At 39.4% G+C, this 15672-nt stretch overlaps 1 protein-coding gene across 1 annotated transcript in view; it reads right to left on the reverse strand.

Moving 5' to 3' along the window:
* Nucleotides 1-15672, reverse strand: part of LOC126475209 (hexosaminidase D-like) — a 181904-nt gene that overhangs the window by 123133 nt on the left and 43099 nt on the right. The window contains exon 3 of the mRNA XM_050102865.1: nucleotides 556-809. Within this exon, the coding sequence (XP_049958822.1) occupies nucleotides 556-809 (254 nt within the window). The remainder of the gene's footprint in view (nucleotides 1-555; nucleotides 810-15672) is intronic.

Raw genomic sequence — 15672 nt, forward strand, 5'->3', positions numbered from 1 at the left:
CACATTTATGAGATTTTAAATATGTATTTGAACTAAATGACACAAATATATAAATGACATAAACATATAAATGAAATTGGATGTCAATATGATTAAGCACAAACTTTGAGGTGCACTTATAGTACGGGAAACAGTGGGACAGATTGTGTCACTAAAAATTTCAGTAATGCACAAAGACATTACTCAACAATGCGAAATTTTATCTTCCTGTCATTTGCAAATCAGAGAAGGGAGATCACTTCTCAAGCCCTACCTGCACGTCTCACACATTTCTATAAGTCAGATTCTCTTTTCATCTCACTAGGATTGATATAATACAATGGTAAATAAATTCATTATCAAGACAAGGATGCTGTAACAAATGCTATGTAAACAACAGGAGCTTTAGACAAAACTAGATTCACACTGGGCGAATTATGACTCAGCTTTCCTAGACGGTATAATAAGAAACTCGAAGAAATGGTTTGATATCCAGTCTTATATAAGAGGTAAAAATCACACTGTACAAAACCAACCACATATTTCCCTTAAAAAAAATCATAACAGAAAACTTACTAATGTCTGTGAGCAGTTTATCAGGACCAGTAGCTCCTTTGAAAGCACTTGCTATCCACACAGCAGGGAATATTGCACTGTATTTGTCCCACAACTCTGGTGGTAAAGCGGCATTTATATCTGGTGTATATTTCCAAATGACAGGCTCTAACCACCGACCAACACCTGCCCTTCTAAGATCTTCCTCTCTTAGAGAGCGAAATTCATCATCCCACGTCAAAGGAGTCACGCTTGGATACCGAGTCTTCACATATCTAGAAGAAAAACCAATTATATTTACCTCTTACTCCTACCATTTAGGGAAACACATACACACACAAAGCTAAAGTAATAGAAGATTTTAGAAAGAAAATAAAGCACTAGAATATTACAGGAATGAAAGTTACCCTCTCTGTCATCAAGCCAGGATTTTAAGCCTATCTGCACTTTGCAAGTGTCAGTGTAAGTAATGGCTCTGAGCACTATGGGACTTAACATCTGAGGTCATCAGTCCCCTCAGTGTAAGTAATATTATCGAGAGAAGTGTCCCATTTCAATTAACAACAGAACATAACTTCGCTCTTAAAAATACATAGATATGGCTAAATTACTACACTGATAGAAAAATCACACTCACACACACACACACACACACACACACGGGGAAGTGGGAGGGGCAGCCATTTGCGAGGGAAGGAGGAGGAGATTTAATTTTTCTGGAAGGGGGAAGGGTGTGAAAGGAAGATTGTGTCACTGGGAAACATGTCGATGCACATAGCGAAGGTGACAGGCACTTACTTACGAAGGTAAGGGGATACAGTAGTAGAAGTAGTAGTAGTAGTTGTGGTTGTTGTTTCATGCGTCTGTGGATCCCTGTAGCAAAAATACTACACATGTTATGGTGTTACACTTTAAGAACAAACAAATAAAATATAATTCATATATAAGAATTTACATGTTTATAGGTCAAATTTGGAAAAAGTGAGAGAGGGTCAAGTGGAATGTTGGATAAAAGTCTTACGCCTGAAGTAATTTAGGAAAAGCATGGAAAACGTAAATCAGGATGGCCTCACAGAAACTGGGAGCCTCCATCCTTCTGAATACAAGGCCAGAACAGTTAAAACAGGGCAGTTTCACTGTGTTCACACATTACTGTTTTGTAAAGAAGTTATTTAATAAAGCAAAAAAAAAAAAAAATAGTGCTAAAATGTCTCTTCATTTCTCACTACAGATCACTGTACAAAGTACACACGCATTGTATCATGATATAACACTTCAAACCCCATCAGCTGATATCAAGGTCACAGCAACTTTATTTGATTTTCATTTTGTGCACCGCATTTCCCATTTACTAGCCTGAAAATTAACTCGGTGTCCCTCCAGAATAGTGAGCTGTTGAGCTCAGAAAGATAAGATGTTAGCATTATACATTGCAGATCTCAGGAGTAAAGTTTGCCAAAAACTGAAGAAAAAAACATTATAATGCAAAAGTGTTGTGTCAAACAACACAGATGTTTTAATATTATTGTTTATTTGTGTTAAATATTTTACCAGTATCAGACAGTTGGGAGAAATATTCAGAAAATAAAAACTGGCCAAGGTGGAGAATCCAGAATAGCAGAATATAATAAATAAAAATTAGGACTAAATATATTCTAGGATGGAAATAATACACAAATATTAGGAAAAGCAACAACACACCTACAGTTGATTGATATGTGGGTTACACACACTAACTAATTCTTAACTGAGATACCAGTCTTTTTCCATGTCAGGTTATATTATGCAGCACACAGTGATGAAAGAAAGTAAGCCATCAAAGGTTAAAATAAGTAGAAAGTTAAATGACTGCCTTGGAGCATTGCCTTTCCCAGTGTCCTCATGACACCAAGCCCACTGCTTTCTTCTTAATCCTTTTGGCCAGTCACTAATATCAATATACAAGGGTGTACTGAAAAGTAATGTTCTGAATGTTTTATTCTGTTCTCAATATCAACTGAGGTATTACATGTCACGCATATTACCCGGTCGACTTTCCTGCGTCACTGGTGCAAATAGCAACCCTTGCTGCTAGAGGGCTCCAAGTTGCAGCATGTAACATGGCAGTGTGTAACTTCGTCGGTGCATGAGAAAACGGAAAGCACAAATTCAAAGATTTTGCCCACACATGGAGCACCCTCTCCTTCAGCAGGACAATGCCAGACCACACGAGTGCTGTGACATCTGCAACAATCTAATGCCTTGCATTCACTGTCACTGCTCTTCCTCCACACAGTTCTGACTTGGCCCCATCTGATTTTCATTCATTTAAAAAACTTGGAGAACATCACAAAGGACTTCACTTCAATAGTGATAAAGTGGTGCAAGCACACGTGAGGTTGTGATTCCATCAACAAACTCACACAATCTATGGCTATTCTATCAACAAACTGGTATCTCATTGGGAGAAGTGTTTGTTGTGACGGTGACTACACTGATAGATAAAGATGTAAACATGAAGACCAAAGATGAAGAATGTTAATAAAGTTTGTTTCATCTAAAAAGCTGTAACAGTTTTCACACAAGAAATTCAGAGGCATTACTTTGAAGGATGCCCTCATATTTAGTGATAAGTTGTAAAAGCAGTCATAAAAGAAGTGTCAGAGACTGAAACCCTACTAGAAAGACGTGGGGCTTGTACAGTACCCAGTGCCTCAAGTTAGCTAAAGCTAGATATTGACAGTACTGAGATCTTTTTGAGTCACATTTAAGCATTCACTGAAAAGAAAAACAGGCCTTGTAGGATGGGATATGGTGTATCTGTAGTGACAGACAAGAATCTTTAACCACTTGGTATAGGAGGTGGTGGTGGTAGTTAGTGTTTAACGTCCCGTCGACAATGAGGTCATTAGAGACGGAGCGCAGGCTCGCGTTAGGGAAGGATTGGGAAGGAAATCGGCCGTGCCCTTTCAAAGGAACCATCCCGGCATTTGCCTGAAACGATTTAGGGAAATCACGGAAAACCTAAATCAGGATGGCCGGAGACGGGATTGAACCGTCGTCCTCCCGAATGCGAGTCCAGTTTGCTAACCACTGCGCCACCTCGCTCAGTGGTCTTGGTACAGGAACTGAGTATATGTGGGCACAACAGTTTGGGCACAAATAACAATTATGAATGGCATAAAAGTTTTAGTTGGGTGCTACTATTGGCCACCAGACTCAGCTGCAGAAGTAACTAATAACATTCCCTAGTATGTATGCTTCCAAGTCATCTATAAATGTTGGAGATCTTAATTACCCACAACTGATTAGGAAAATAACAATTTTAGAAGTGGTTGATAAGACAGAACTTCCTGTGAGACAGTTGTAGAGGCTTTCTCTAGAAAAACTGGTTTAGCCTCCTATACATGATGGAAATACAGAAGACCTAGCACCAACAAACAGACCCATCCTCTTATAGAAAGCTCTCAGACTGGAATCAATCATCACTTTGTAGTTATAGAAACAACTGGTGTCAAGGTACAAAAATATAGAAAAGGAAACGAAAAAGTCAATATGTTCATTAAAATGATGAGGAGAAGATTGTCTCTTTTCTCAGGCAGGGTGTGAAAAAGTTTGATTCCGGCACTGAACACACAGGAACTGTGGTTCAAGTTCAGACAAATAATTGACGAAGTTATAGAAAAGAATGTACATAGCAGAATAACTGAAGATGGCAGAGATACCCTTTGGTATACAGATAACATCAGAAAGCTTCTTAAGAAATATTTCCACCTGCACAATAGATACAAAGCATAAACTATTAGATATGCAACCCTTGATAGCAGAAGGCACTTTATGAAGTCTTCAATAACTACTGCAGCAAACATGTCACCACCAACTACCTCAAACTTCCACAAAATTTTGGTCATATGTTAAGGCTGTCAGTGGCACAGAACAAAAGCAGAAATGTTAAACTAGTGGGGTTGCTGGTAGGGGGAAAGAGATGGAGGGGGCGGTGGGGGGGGGGGGGGGGGGAGTTAATGGACTAAACAGCAAGTACATCAGTTCCTCATTCAAGGAGGGAGGTTACTGAATACCAGGTGAGTACAAAAAGGGCTTCAAAGAGTGCAGGTTGAACATAGGACAAAGATAGGCCTAGGAACCATAGGTATTATATTAGTGAATTGCTAGCTGTGCTGGGAAAGCACCAGGCCTCTAAGCACTAATATAAAGAATGCAGGCTTTCTCGGCGAATCTCGTTGATAAAATCTTCTTGAGTTGACAGCCGAGTCAATATGTTGTTTTCCAGCAACGTTTCAGCAAGTTTCTTACTTGCCTTCTTCAGGCGAAGTGTCGGGTTCGTGTCTCGTCCAGATCTTTATAGCCACTGGACCATGGGCCTCTCTGCATCCTTGGTGCCGGTCAGGCCAATCAGGCACGAGCGGAATTGGTGCAGAGCCGCGAGCGTCGGGTCCTGGCGTCTCGTCTCGGTGCAGCCTGTTTATTCCATCTGCCGCCACCGACCTGCCTCCATCGGTGCGCTCTCGTCTCATTCTTAATAAATGTTGTGTTCCATGTGCTGCTGAGTTGGAAGCCGCTCTCCTGATTGACCAGGTTATCACTGACCCATATCTCCACTGCCTATTTAATAATACAGTCCCAGAAACCTTTCGCTCTACACAGTCTCTTGGTTCCTTCAAATTGAAACGTGTGTTCTTCACTGGGCTGTGCTCCGCTACACATAGACCTGTACCTCAACACCAATAGCTGCCATCACCCAGCACAACAGAAAGCCATGCTCACTACTCTTGTCCGCAGAGCTCGTGACATATGCAACAAGGACAGTTTATCTACTGAGATTCAGCACCTGAAGAAAACCTTCCAGAAGAATGGATACACCGAAGCGCACATTAGATGTGCTCTTAAGATGGACAAGAAAAAGAAGAAGAAGAAGAAGGAGGAGGAAGACCTTCAGGAAGAAGAGAACAACAAAGGTCTGGCGTTGCTTCCGTATGCAGGGTCGTCCATGGCCAAGATTGCCGGGATACTGGAGAAGAACAAGATAAAAACCATCTTTCATCCTCCAGCAAAAATCAGAACTATGCTGGGCTCAATGAAGGACAACTTGGGTCTAAGAACACCGGATGTCTACAGTATTTCCTGTGAATGTGGGAAACAATATATTGGACAGACACAGCGTTGCATAACACAACGCATCTCTGAACATCTGAGAAGTGTCGGCCTCGGACAAAATGAAAAATCCGGGTAGCGGAGCACAACCTCAGTGAAGAACACACGTTTCCATATGAAGAAACCAAGAGACTGTGTAGAGCGAAAGGTTTCCAGGACTCTATTATTAAAGAGGCAGTGGAGATACGGGGTCTGTGATAACCTGGTCAATCGGGATAGTGGCTTCCAACTCAGCAGCACGTGGAACAAAACATTATCAAGAATGAGATGAGAGCGCACCGATAGAGGCGGGTCAGTGGCGGCGGATGGAATAAACAGGCCGCACTGAGAAAAGGCACCAGGACCCCACTCCCACAGCCCCCCCCCCCCCCCCCCACTATGCGTCGCCATGCCAATTACGCTCGTGCCTGATTGGCCCGACCAGTGCCGAGGATGCAGAGAAGCCCGTGGTCCAGCAGCTATAAAGATCCAGACGAGACATGACCCTAACACTTCGCCTGAAGATGGCAAGTAAGAAACTTGCTAAAATGTTGCTGGAAAACAACACGACTCAGCTGTCAACCCGAGAAGATTTTATCATCACTAATATAAAGCACTGCAACTCAAATCATTACCGGTACTGAAAGCTGGCTGAAGCTGGAGGAAAGTTCAGTAACAATTTTTACAAAGGACCTAACAGTTTTCAGAAAAGATAGATTAAATACAATTGGTGGTGATGTGTTTGTTGCTCTTAAAAATAGTTCGTCTCGTAGAAAAATTTTAGCAGACAGTTCCTGGAAGATAGTATGGGTAGCAGTCATATTTGACAATCACAATAAATTAATAATTGGTTCCAACATTTGAAAAAGGAAACCACCTCCTAATATTCTGCAAAATTGTATTTGTTTGGTCATGAACCAGATTTCGGCTTCTTTGACTACCATACGTGACAACTGAATGTCACAAATACAGAGAAATATGATGCGTGACATACGTATTATTAGTACAGAAGATACAAAAAGTGGCAAGAGTGTTTAAATCATAGGAGAACATTAAAAAATGTCACACAGAAATACTTAGGGGGGGGGGTGGGGTTGGGGTTGGGGATGGGATGAAGTTTTTATGTGGAGATACATTTAACAACTGATTAGAAATTAGACGAATTTACAGTTTGAACCTAGAGGGTGTATACGCGGACAAGGAGAAAAAATTCCTGGATTTTTCCCGGATCTCCCAGTTAAAAATAAATTTCTCCCGGGTGAAAATACGCTATTGCCATGTTAAGTGACAGTATACTTTCCCTCGGAACTGTAAAACTTATCCTTTGATAGGATATGATTTTATACAGAAACGTAGAATTTCCCAGCACTTAAGAAAACGATACTCAGGGGGAAAAAAGATATTTCATATGCACGCAACATGTACGCTGCATATTTTCGTATTACTAAAGTATAAATTCGAATTCCATCAACAGGAAAAGTTAATGGTTTAAATTAACATACATAGTGTTGCTACAAGAAAAGCAAAGCAAATCTTTCACATATATTTGTCTCTAAGATTAATAAGCTACAAGAAAAGCTAAGCTTTCACTTATAATGTTTATCTGTTTAGCACATGTTACACTTTAATATACATCACACAAATACGCCAGGAAAATTTTTAATACCGACATAAATCTCTGATCTTCTGGGGTCGAAATTCTTCTAAATAGCTCATCATCAAAGATTTGATTTTTAAAAGAGACCAAACACACTGTGATTTAAGAAATCCATTGTACATTCTCGCAGAGAGTTCATCTTGCATAAAAGGAAATTTACTTTGAAAATAATGCTTTCCTAACAACAATTCGCAATATTTTCCCATGACCTGTTAGAAATAGATTCATTTCAGCATTTGTCTGAGAGCGCCAGATAAAAGACGTCATCGCGCTTGCGTAGCTATGGTGATGTAGGAAGCCCATATGATCGTACGTGTAAAACATTAAAAGAGCTTACATTATGTCATAAAAGAAACAAGACATCAGAGGATACTCCAAGTGCGTCAGAATTTCGTTAACCATACTAAAATGCATAGTTCGCCTTACAGTGCAAATTGGTACATCCAGATTCTCAATGACGTAAGCCTCGATCAGATATGAAGCTTTTCAGTGTGGTTTTCGGGACGTAAATTTTCTTGGAGTACCAGTACTGTATTACTGTATTGGTTCTTTACTATGGCATAATGCCATAAGTGCTAGAAGATGAAAATGTGCACCTGAAATGCAGCAAACAGTTGAAACTAGCCAATAGTGTGGAATAAATTGACTGCCTCAGCAGGAAAGCTTAATAAAAGACAAATTTATTTATCAAACCAAAAAAAATAACTTCATTGTTGTGCAAGGCGATTAATGCTTGACTGTCAGAAAGGTGGAAATAAAATAAAATCTGAAACTAGTAACATAGTTTACTCTTCCAAAATTATGTGAATGTATTTTAATTCACTTGATAGCTCCCAGCCACAGAAATCCGTCTTGTTTTCATTTGACGTGAGAGCAGTAAATGAAAAGGAAACAGAAAAATCACTGAGTGTAAAAACGGATTACGTGGAGACTACCCCCCCCCCCCCCCCCCAAACTATAACTCAGACTGCTCCGCGCATCAGAACATCAAAAACTAAGAAAAAATACTTTTCAAAAATAAAAGTATGCAGTGAGGTGCCACACATCTTCAAACAACATTGTTATACCGCACGTCACTATATTTCGCTCTGTGGAACTCAAACGTGTATAATTTGTAATGGATGACATGAAACCATTTCCAGATAGCGGAAATTAACATGTCCTGTAGCGCCTCTCCTGCTATCAGTCTGCCAGTTTGACATCCTGCCCACCCCCCACATTTTTTTTGTAAAAAAAAAACCCTCACAATTAATACTGGATAGGATTATTTGTAACCAGGAGAACAAGAACTCTTCAGAAAACTATTAGCTAATAACTTGCTCTTCTGTGTGACATAAAATTAAATATAGGACACCTAAAAGCAGTAGGGACAAGAGACAGGCAAGACATTAGACATTTCTCCAATCCCTAGGTCCTAGTGATTTTTCTCTCTAATCTTGCTACAGCTTTACATGGAGTGCTTTCCTTTCTGCGAAAGGACTATTACCTCATCAAAAATTGTCAAACGTTTTGCTACATGAAAAATGGAAATGGGGTTGTCTAATACTGAAAAAGGTGTTAATAAAAATAGTACCCAAGACTGGCGTGGTTTCTCGATCTGATTACGTCTATTTTGTCACTGTGTACTGGAGAAAAGAAAATAGGCCTTTCTAATATTTCAGCAATTGAAACACACACCAAATAAGCGAGACTGTTTTGGCAATAATGATTATTTTTATAATACATCAGAATATAATTCACGAAGTATCAATACGAAATACCTATTTGGCCTACTACAAGCAAAAAGCTTTACGTTAGGAAATAGTTTTCATTCATATGCTCCAGTTTCTCATGCACGAGATTGAAAAGTAGTAGAACGAAATTTTTGTATATTTTGGAATAGTCATGTTCTTCCATAATTTGTGTGATGTCCCCGTTTCTTCTCCTTCCTCGTTCTAACAAACAGCCTTGTCATCACTAATTCTGTAACTATTCCTACCTCTGTCAAAACTCATTCTCCGGTTAATTTCACTAACCCTGCTACAATCACCAGTTTAGTTATCCAGCGATTATTCTCCGGTTAGGCGCTATTACGTGTCCGTACAATGCGTTTTCCGCGCTACTCTCAGAATGGAACTTAAGCGGCTGCTAGCCGGGGTCAACCAGAGTGACCGAGCAGTTCTAGGCGCTACAGTCTGGAACTGCGCGACCACTACGGTCGCAGGTTCGAATCCTGCCTCGGGCATGGATGTGTGGGATGTTCTTAGGTTAGTTAGGTTTAAGTAGTTCTAAGTTCTACGGGACTGATGACCACAGCAGTTAAGTCCCATAGAGCTCAGAGCCATTTTTTTGCTAGCCGGTAACTACAACTGGCCCTGTCTCATGTAACGATCTGGTCAAAAGATTTCTGTCAAAATTTCACTTTCTTGGATACACCGAGAAGATAATATGTAATCTTTCTTACCTGTTAGTCGTTTATTTCCACTCTGGTAGTCTGAATCTATGGATTTCAGTAGCAATTATAACAAGGCTGAACATTCGCAAACCTAATCAACCACATAAACAAGCAGCACTTGGCATTCACCGGTTCGGCTTTATTCCGCTCAGCTCATATAGCCCCGTCCCGTTTTGTCTGCAGGAAAGTTTATTTCTAGATGTGACGAGGATTCCCTTGGCAGAGACATCATGTACACTATGCACGCATTCAAAAATCAACTTATAATTCATTCAGAATTCAACTTAGAATGTGTTCAAAAACCAGCAGGGGAGCGTTTCAAAATCATATCAATAATCGATAGAACGATGCGCGCTGGATGCTTTATGAAACACGTTCCCCCCCTCCCTCAAGAATATGAATTTGCCCCTCCCCCCAAAATTGCTGCCCGGTTCAGATACCCCGGTTTGCCCTCACTCCCCACTATATCCCGGCCTGTTGCACACGCGTGAATCTGGCAGCTTGGGCACGCCAGTAAAATTTTTCCGGGTATCATGTAGCTGGTTGCTGCTACTGCTGCTTACACAACCAACAGCCACATTTCTGTAGCCAGAAGCGGGAGAAGGTACTACTCATATGCGACTCAACTGCGCGTGTGCATGAGCCCGCTTGTAACTGCTTAAATGAATCTAATGTAAACTGTTGAGACGTCACGCTCATCGGAGGCAATTTGTTGTTATGAAGCATTGCATAGTCTTCTGAAAGCCTTTGACACATTTTGCTGTTGGCAGACGCTTGTAAAAGAGCTATGTTATTTTACATGACACATTTTCTTTGCAATTTCCTTTGTTAGAGTAACGGTTCTTACACTGAAAATTACAAAAATTTAACTGAAAACTAAAACAACGAAAAATTCCCAGATTTTTCCCGGTTTTCTCCCGGATGAAAAAAATCCCGGTTTTTTCCCGGGTCGTATACACCCTGACCTAACATTTCTAATGAAAACTTAATTTAACAAAAGGAAAAAGAAAACTGAGTATGATCATTTAATATTAACCATTCTGTGTAATGTGTTTGTTGATTTCCAGTAGGGTCATTTTTTGCTTTTTTTTAACAGAATGTAAAACTTAACACGTCACTACATATGAACGGTTTTCTGTTAAAAGATGATCGGATATAATACCGTTACATGATATGATGGTGTTTTTTATTTGTTCACTGACTTATCTTATGTGCAAATACAAAATAAATCCTGTAGAATTAACTGACACAATTGAAGCTACTCACATGTATGTAAAACAGGTTTACTTCCAATTTCAAAACAAGTATTAAAGTCAGTCTGATGGCCTAGGTATGTGATAACCTTTTAGTTCTGTATTATCTGAAATGTTCATGAACAATTTCGAGCAAATTTTCTTACAGAAAGAGCCAATTAACTGCAAAATTAAGTACTGGTTCAGATATGTGGATGTGGTGTGTTTGCGGACCAATGGCAGTAGACAATTAGATACATGAATACTACATTTAAACTTGCAACATAAGAAAAATCAGTTTACAATGGAACCGGCAGGCTGTCCTCTACAGATACAGTAATCCCTGCAACTACACAGCTACAAACACGCAGCTTTCCATTTGATGCTGCATTACATCAAATCTTTTTATATTATCAGAATCAGCCCTTCAAACAGAACTACAAACCACCAACCATGTCACTGACAGCACTGGCTATAATTCTGCCCTGTCTGATAATATACTACGAAAAAATGTCTGCTCGCAAAAATACATGTTCAAAGCCAGTGGTAGGTACAAAACATGGTCAGAAATTGTACTGTTGCTTTCTCTGAAAATTGTTTTGAGCAATTAGTGCAGGGGCTCACGGAAGTGAAAATTGTTTACAAAACCTGCTTGACCTCTTACCAACAAATAATCCCAAATAAATGAGGAGTATGACAAGCGATACAGGGATTAGTGACCACAATATTGTTGTTGCGAGACAATACTGTAACACCCAATCCAACGAAAAATAAGCTCAAAATAAATGTATTTCAAAACCACATAATCATTTGCTTGATGCCTTCCTAAGAGACAGTCTCCATTTCCTCCAAACTAACTAGGAAAATGTAGACCAGATGTGGCTTTAATTCAGAGAAAGAGTATCAATAGCAATTGAGAAGTTTATGCCAAATAAATTAATAAGAAACGGAACTGATCCTCCACAATATACAAAACATGTTGGGACAATTGCAAAAGCAATGAAAAAAGCATGCCAAATTCAAAAGAATGCAAAACCTCTACATTAGGTGAAGTTTTACAGAAATTTGAAATTTAGCATGGATTTCAATGCAAGATGCTTTTCATAGTTTCCACAATGAAACTCTGTCTTGAAATCTGGCAGAAAATCTAAAGATATTCTGGTTGTACATAAAGTACACCAGCGACAAGACAAATGGTACCTTCACTGCACACTAATGGTAATGATGACAGTGCCACTAAACAGGATTCATTAAATATGGTTTTCCAACATTCCTTCATCAAAGAAGGTAAAGTAAATATTCCAAAATTAAAAAAAGAATTGAAGGAAACATGTTTAACTCAGAAGCAGATATCCTTGGTGTAGCAAAGCAACTCAAATCACTTAATAAAGACACATAGTTGATGTAATAGTTCTGTGTTGAACAATCATATACTTGTACAAACATTTGCTCATCGAAAGATCCATACCTAAAGACTGGAAAGTTACACAGGTCACATCAGTGCTCAAGAACGTAAATAGGAGTAATCTGCTAAATTACAGGCCCATATCACATATCATACAGCAAATGCCAGGCAACATAATTTGAAACAGAAATTTATTTCTCTGTTGAAGAGGTTCAGCGTTACTGGAGACCTTCAAGGCCTTGACAATGACCAACTGGAAATAGGAAAGAAGCTACATGGTGTTTATTTTAAACTGTGTCAATTTTTAAACAATGTCAATATCTACAAATCTCAGCATCTAGCAGTTGCACAGGAAAGGTAATGAATTAGTTTTGGAATATGATTGAGTGTAAAATTGATTAAAATATGAAAATATAAGCTTTTGACTATTTGTAATATACAAAATGAGTCCTGTAATAGAAAGGAATGTTTCACCATGCAGAACTGAAATAAAAGGGTTAGAGCAACTCTGTGTCAAGGCAATATAGTGTAGAAGTGTATGTGCTGTTAACATAAATGGATAATATCATTGTTCTCATGCATGAAATGGCAGTAAATGTGGATTGGACACCATAAGGATATTATTTTCAGCATACGAATGAACCATGGACCTTGGCGTTGGCGGGGAGGCTTGCGTGCCTCAGCGATACAGATAGCCGTACTGTAGGTGCAACCACAACGGAGGGGTATCTGTTGAGAGACCAGACAAACGTGTGGTTCCTGAAAAGGGGCAGCAGCCTTTTCAGTAGTTGCAGGGGCAACAGTCTGAATAATTGACTGATCTGGCCTTGCTGTGCTGGTACTGCGAACGGCTGAAAGTAAGAGGAAACTACAGCCGTAATTTTTCCCGAGGGCATGCAGCTTTACTGTGTGGTTAAATAATGATGGCATCCTCTTGGGTAAAATATTACAGAGGTAAAATAGCCCCCATTCGGATCTCTGGGTGGGGACTACTCAAGAGAACGTTGTTATCAGGAGAAAGAAAACTAGCATTCTACGGATCGGAGCGTGGAATGTCAGATCCCTTAATCGGGCAGGTAGGTTAGCAAATTTAAAAAGGGAAATGGATAAGTTAAAGTTAGATATAGTGGGAATTAGTGAAGTTCAGTGGTAGGAGGAACAAAACTTCTTGTCAGGTAAATACAGGGTTACAAATACAAAATCAAATTGGGGTAATGCTGGAGTAAGTTTATTAATGAATAAAAAAATAGGAGCGTGAGTAAGCTACTACAAACAGCATAATGAACACATTATTGTGGCCAAGATAGACATGAAGCCCATGTCTATCACAGTAGTACAAGTTTATATGCAGACTAGCTCTGCAGATGACGAAGAGATTGATGAAACGTATGATAAGATAAATGAAATTATTCAGATGGTGAAGGGAGACAAAAATTTAATAGTCACGGGTGACTGGAATTCGATAGTAGGAAAAGGAAGAGAAGGAAATGTAGTAGGTGAATACGGAACGGGGGTAAGAAATGAAAGAGGAAGCCGCCTGGTAGAATTTTGCACAAAGCATAACTTAATCATAGCTAACACTTGGTTCAAGAATCATAAAAGAAGGTTGTGTACATGGAAGAGGTCTGGAGACACTGGAGGTTTTCAGACAGATTATATAATGGTAAGACAGAGATTTAGGAACCAGGTTTTAGATTGTAAGACATTTCCAGTGGCAGATGTGGACTCTGAACAAAATCTATTGGTTATGAACTGTAGATTAAAACAGAAGAAACTGCAAAAAGGTGGGAATTTAAGGAGATGGGAACTGGATAAACTGATAGAACCAAAGGTTGTAGAGAGTTTCAGGGAGAGCATTAGGGAACAACTGACAAGAACGGGGGAAAGAAATACAGGAGAAGAAGAAAATGGGTAGCTTTGAGGGATGAAGTAGTAAAGACAGCAGAGGATCAAGTAGGTAAAAACACGAGGGTTGGCAGACATCCTTGAGGAACAGAAGAGATAATTAATTTAATTGATGAAAGGTGAAAATATAAAAATGCAGTAAATGAGGCAGGCAAAAAGGAATACACAAGTCTCAAAAATGAGATAAACAGTTAGTGCAAAATGGCTAAGCAGGGATGGCTAGAGGACAAATGTAAGGATGTAGAGGCTTATCTCACTAGGGGTAAGATAGATACTGCCTACAGGAAAATTAAAGACACCTTTGGAAAAAAGAGAACCACTTGCATGAATATCAAGAGCTCAGATGGAAAACTAGTTCTAAGCAAAGAAGGGAAAGCAGAAAGGTGGAAGGAGTATATAGAGGGTCTATACAAGGGTGATGTACTTGAGGATAATATTATGGAAACAGAAGAGGATGTAGATGAAGATGAAATGAGAGATATGATACTGCGTGAAGAGTTTGACAGAGCACTGAAAGACCTAAGTCGAAACAAGGCCCTTGGAGTAGATAACATTCCATTAGAACTACTGACAGCCTTGGGAGAGCCAGCTCTGACAAAAGCCTACCATCTGGTGGGCAAGAGGTATGAGACAGGTGAAATACCCTCAGACTTCAAGAAGAATATAATAGTTCCAATCCCAAAGAAAGCAGGTGTTGACACATGTGAAAATTACCAAACTATCAGTTTAATAAGTCACGGCTGCAAAATACTAATGCGAATTCTTTACAGTCAAAGGGAAAAACTGACCTTGGGGAAGATCAATATGGATTCTGTAGAAATATTGGAACGCATGAGGCAATACTGACCCTACGACTTATCTTCAGTTACGGAAAGACAAACCTACGTTTCTAGCATTTGTAGACTTAAAGAAATCTTTTGACAATGTTGACTGGAATACTCTCTTCCAAATTCTGAAGGTGGCAGGGGTAAAATACAGGGAGCAAAAGGCTATTTACAATTTGTATAGAAACCAGATGGCACTTATAAGAGTCGAGGGGCATGAAAGGGAAGCAGTCGTTGGGAAGGGAGTGAGACAGGGTTGTAGCCCATCCCCGATGTTATTCATTCTGTATATTGAGCAAGCAGTAAAGGAAACAAAAGAAAAATTTGGAGTAGGTATTAAAATCCATGGAGAAGATATAAAAACTTTTAGGTTCGCCAATGACACTGTAATTCTGTCAGAGACAGCAAAGGACTTGGAAGACCAGCTGAACAGAATGGACAGTGTCTTGAAAGGAGGATATGAGATGAACATCAACAAAAGCAAAATGAGGATAATGGAATGTAGTCAAATAAAGTTGCGTGATGCTGCGGGAATTAAATTAGGAAATGAG

This window comes from Schistocerca serialis, chromosome 4 (assembly GCF_023864345.2).
Source record: "Schistocerca serialis cubense isolate TAMUIC-IGC-003099 chromosome 4, iqSchSeri2.2, whole genome shotgun sequence".
Taxonomy (NCBI): Eukaryota; Metazoa; Arthropoda; class Insecta; order Orthoptera; family Acrididae; genus Schistocerca; species Schistocerca serialis.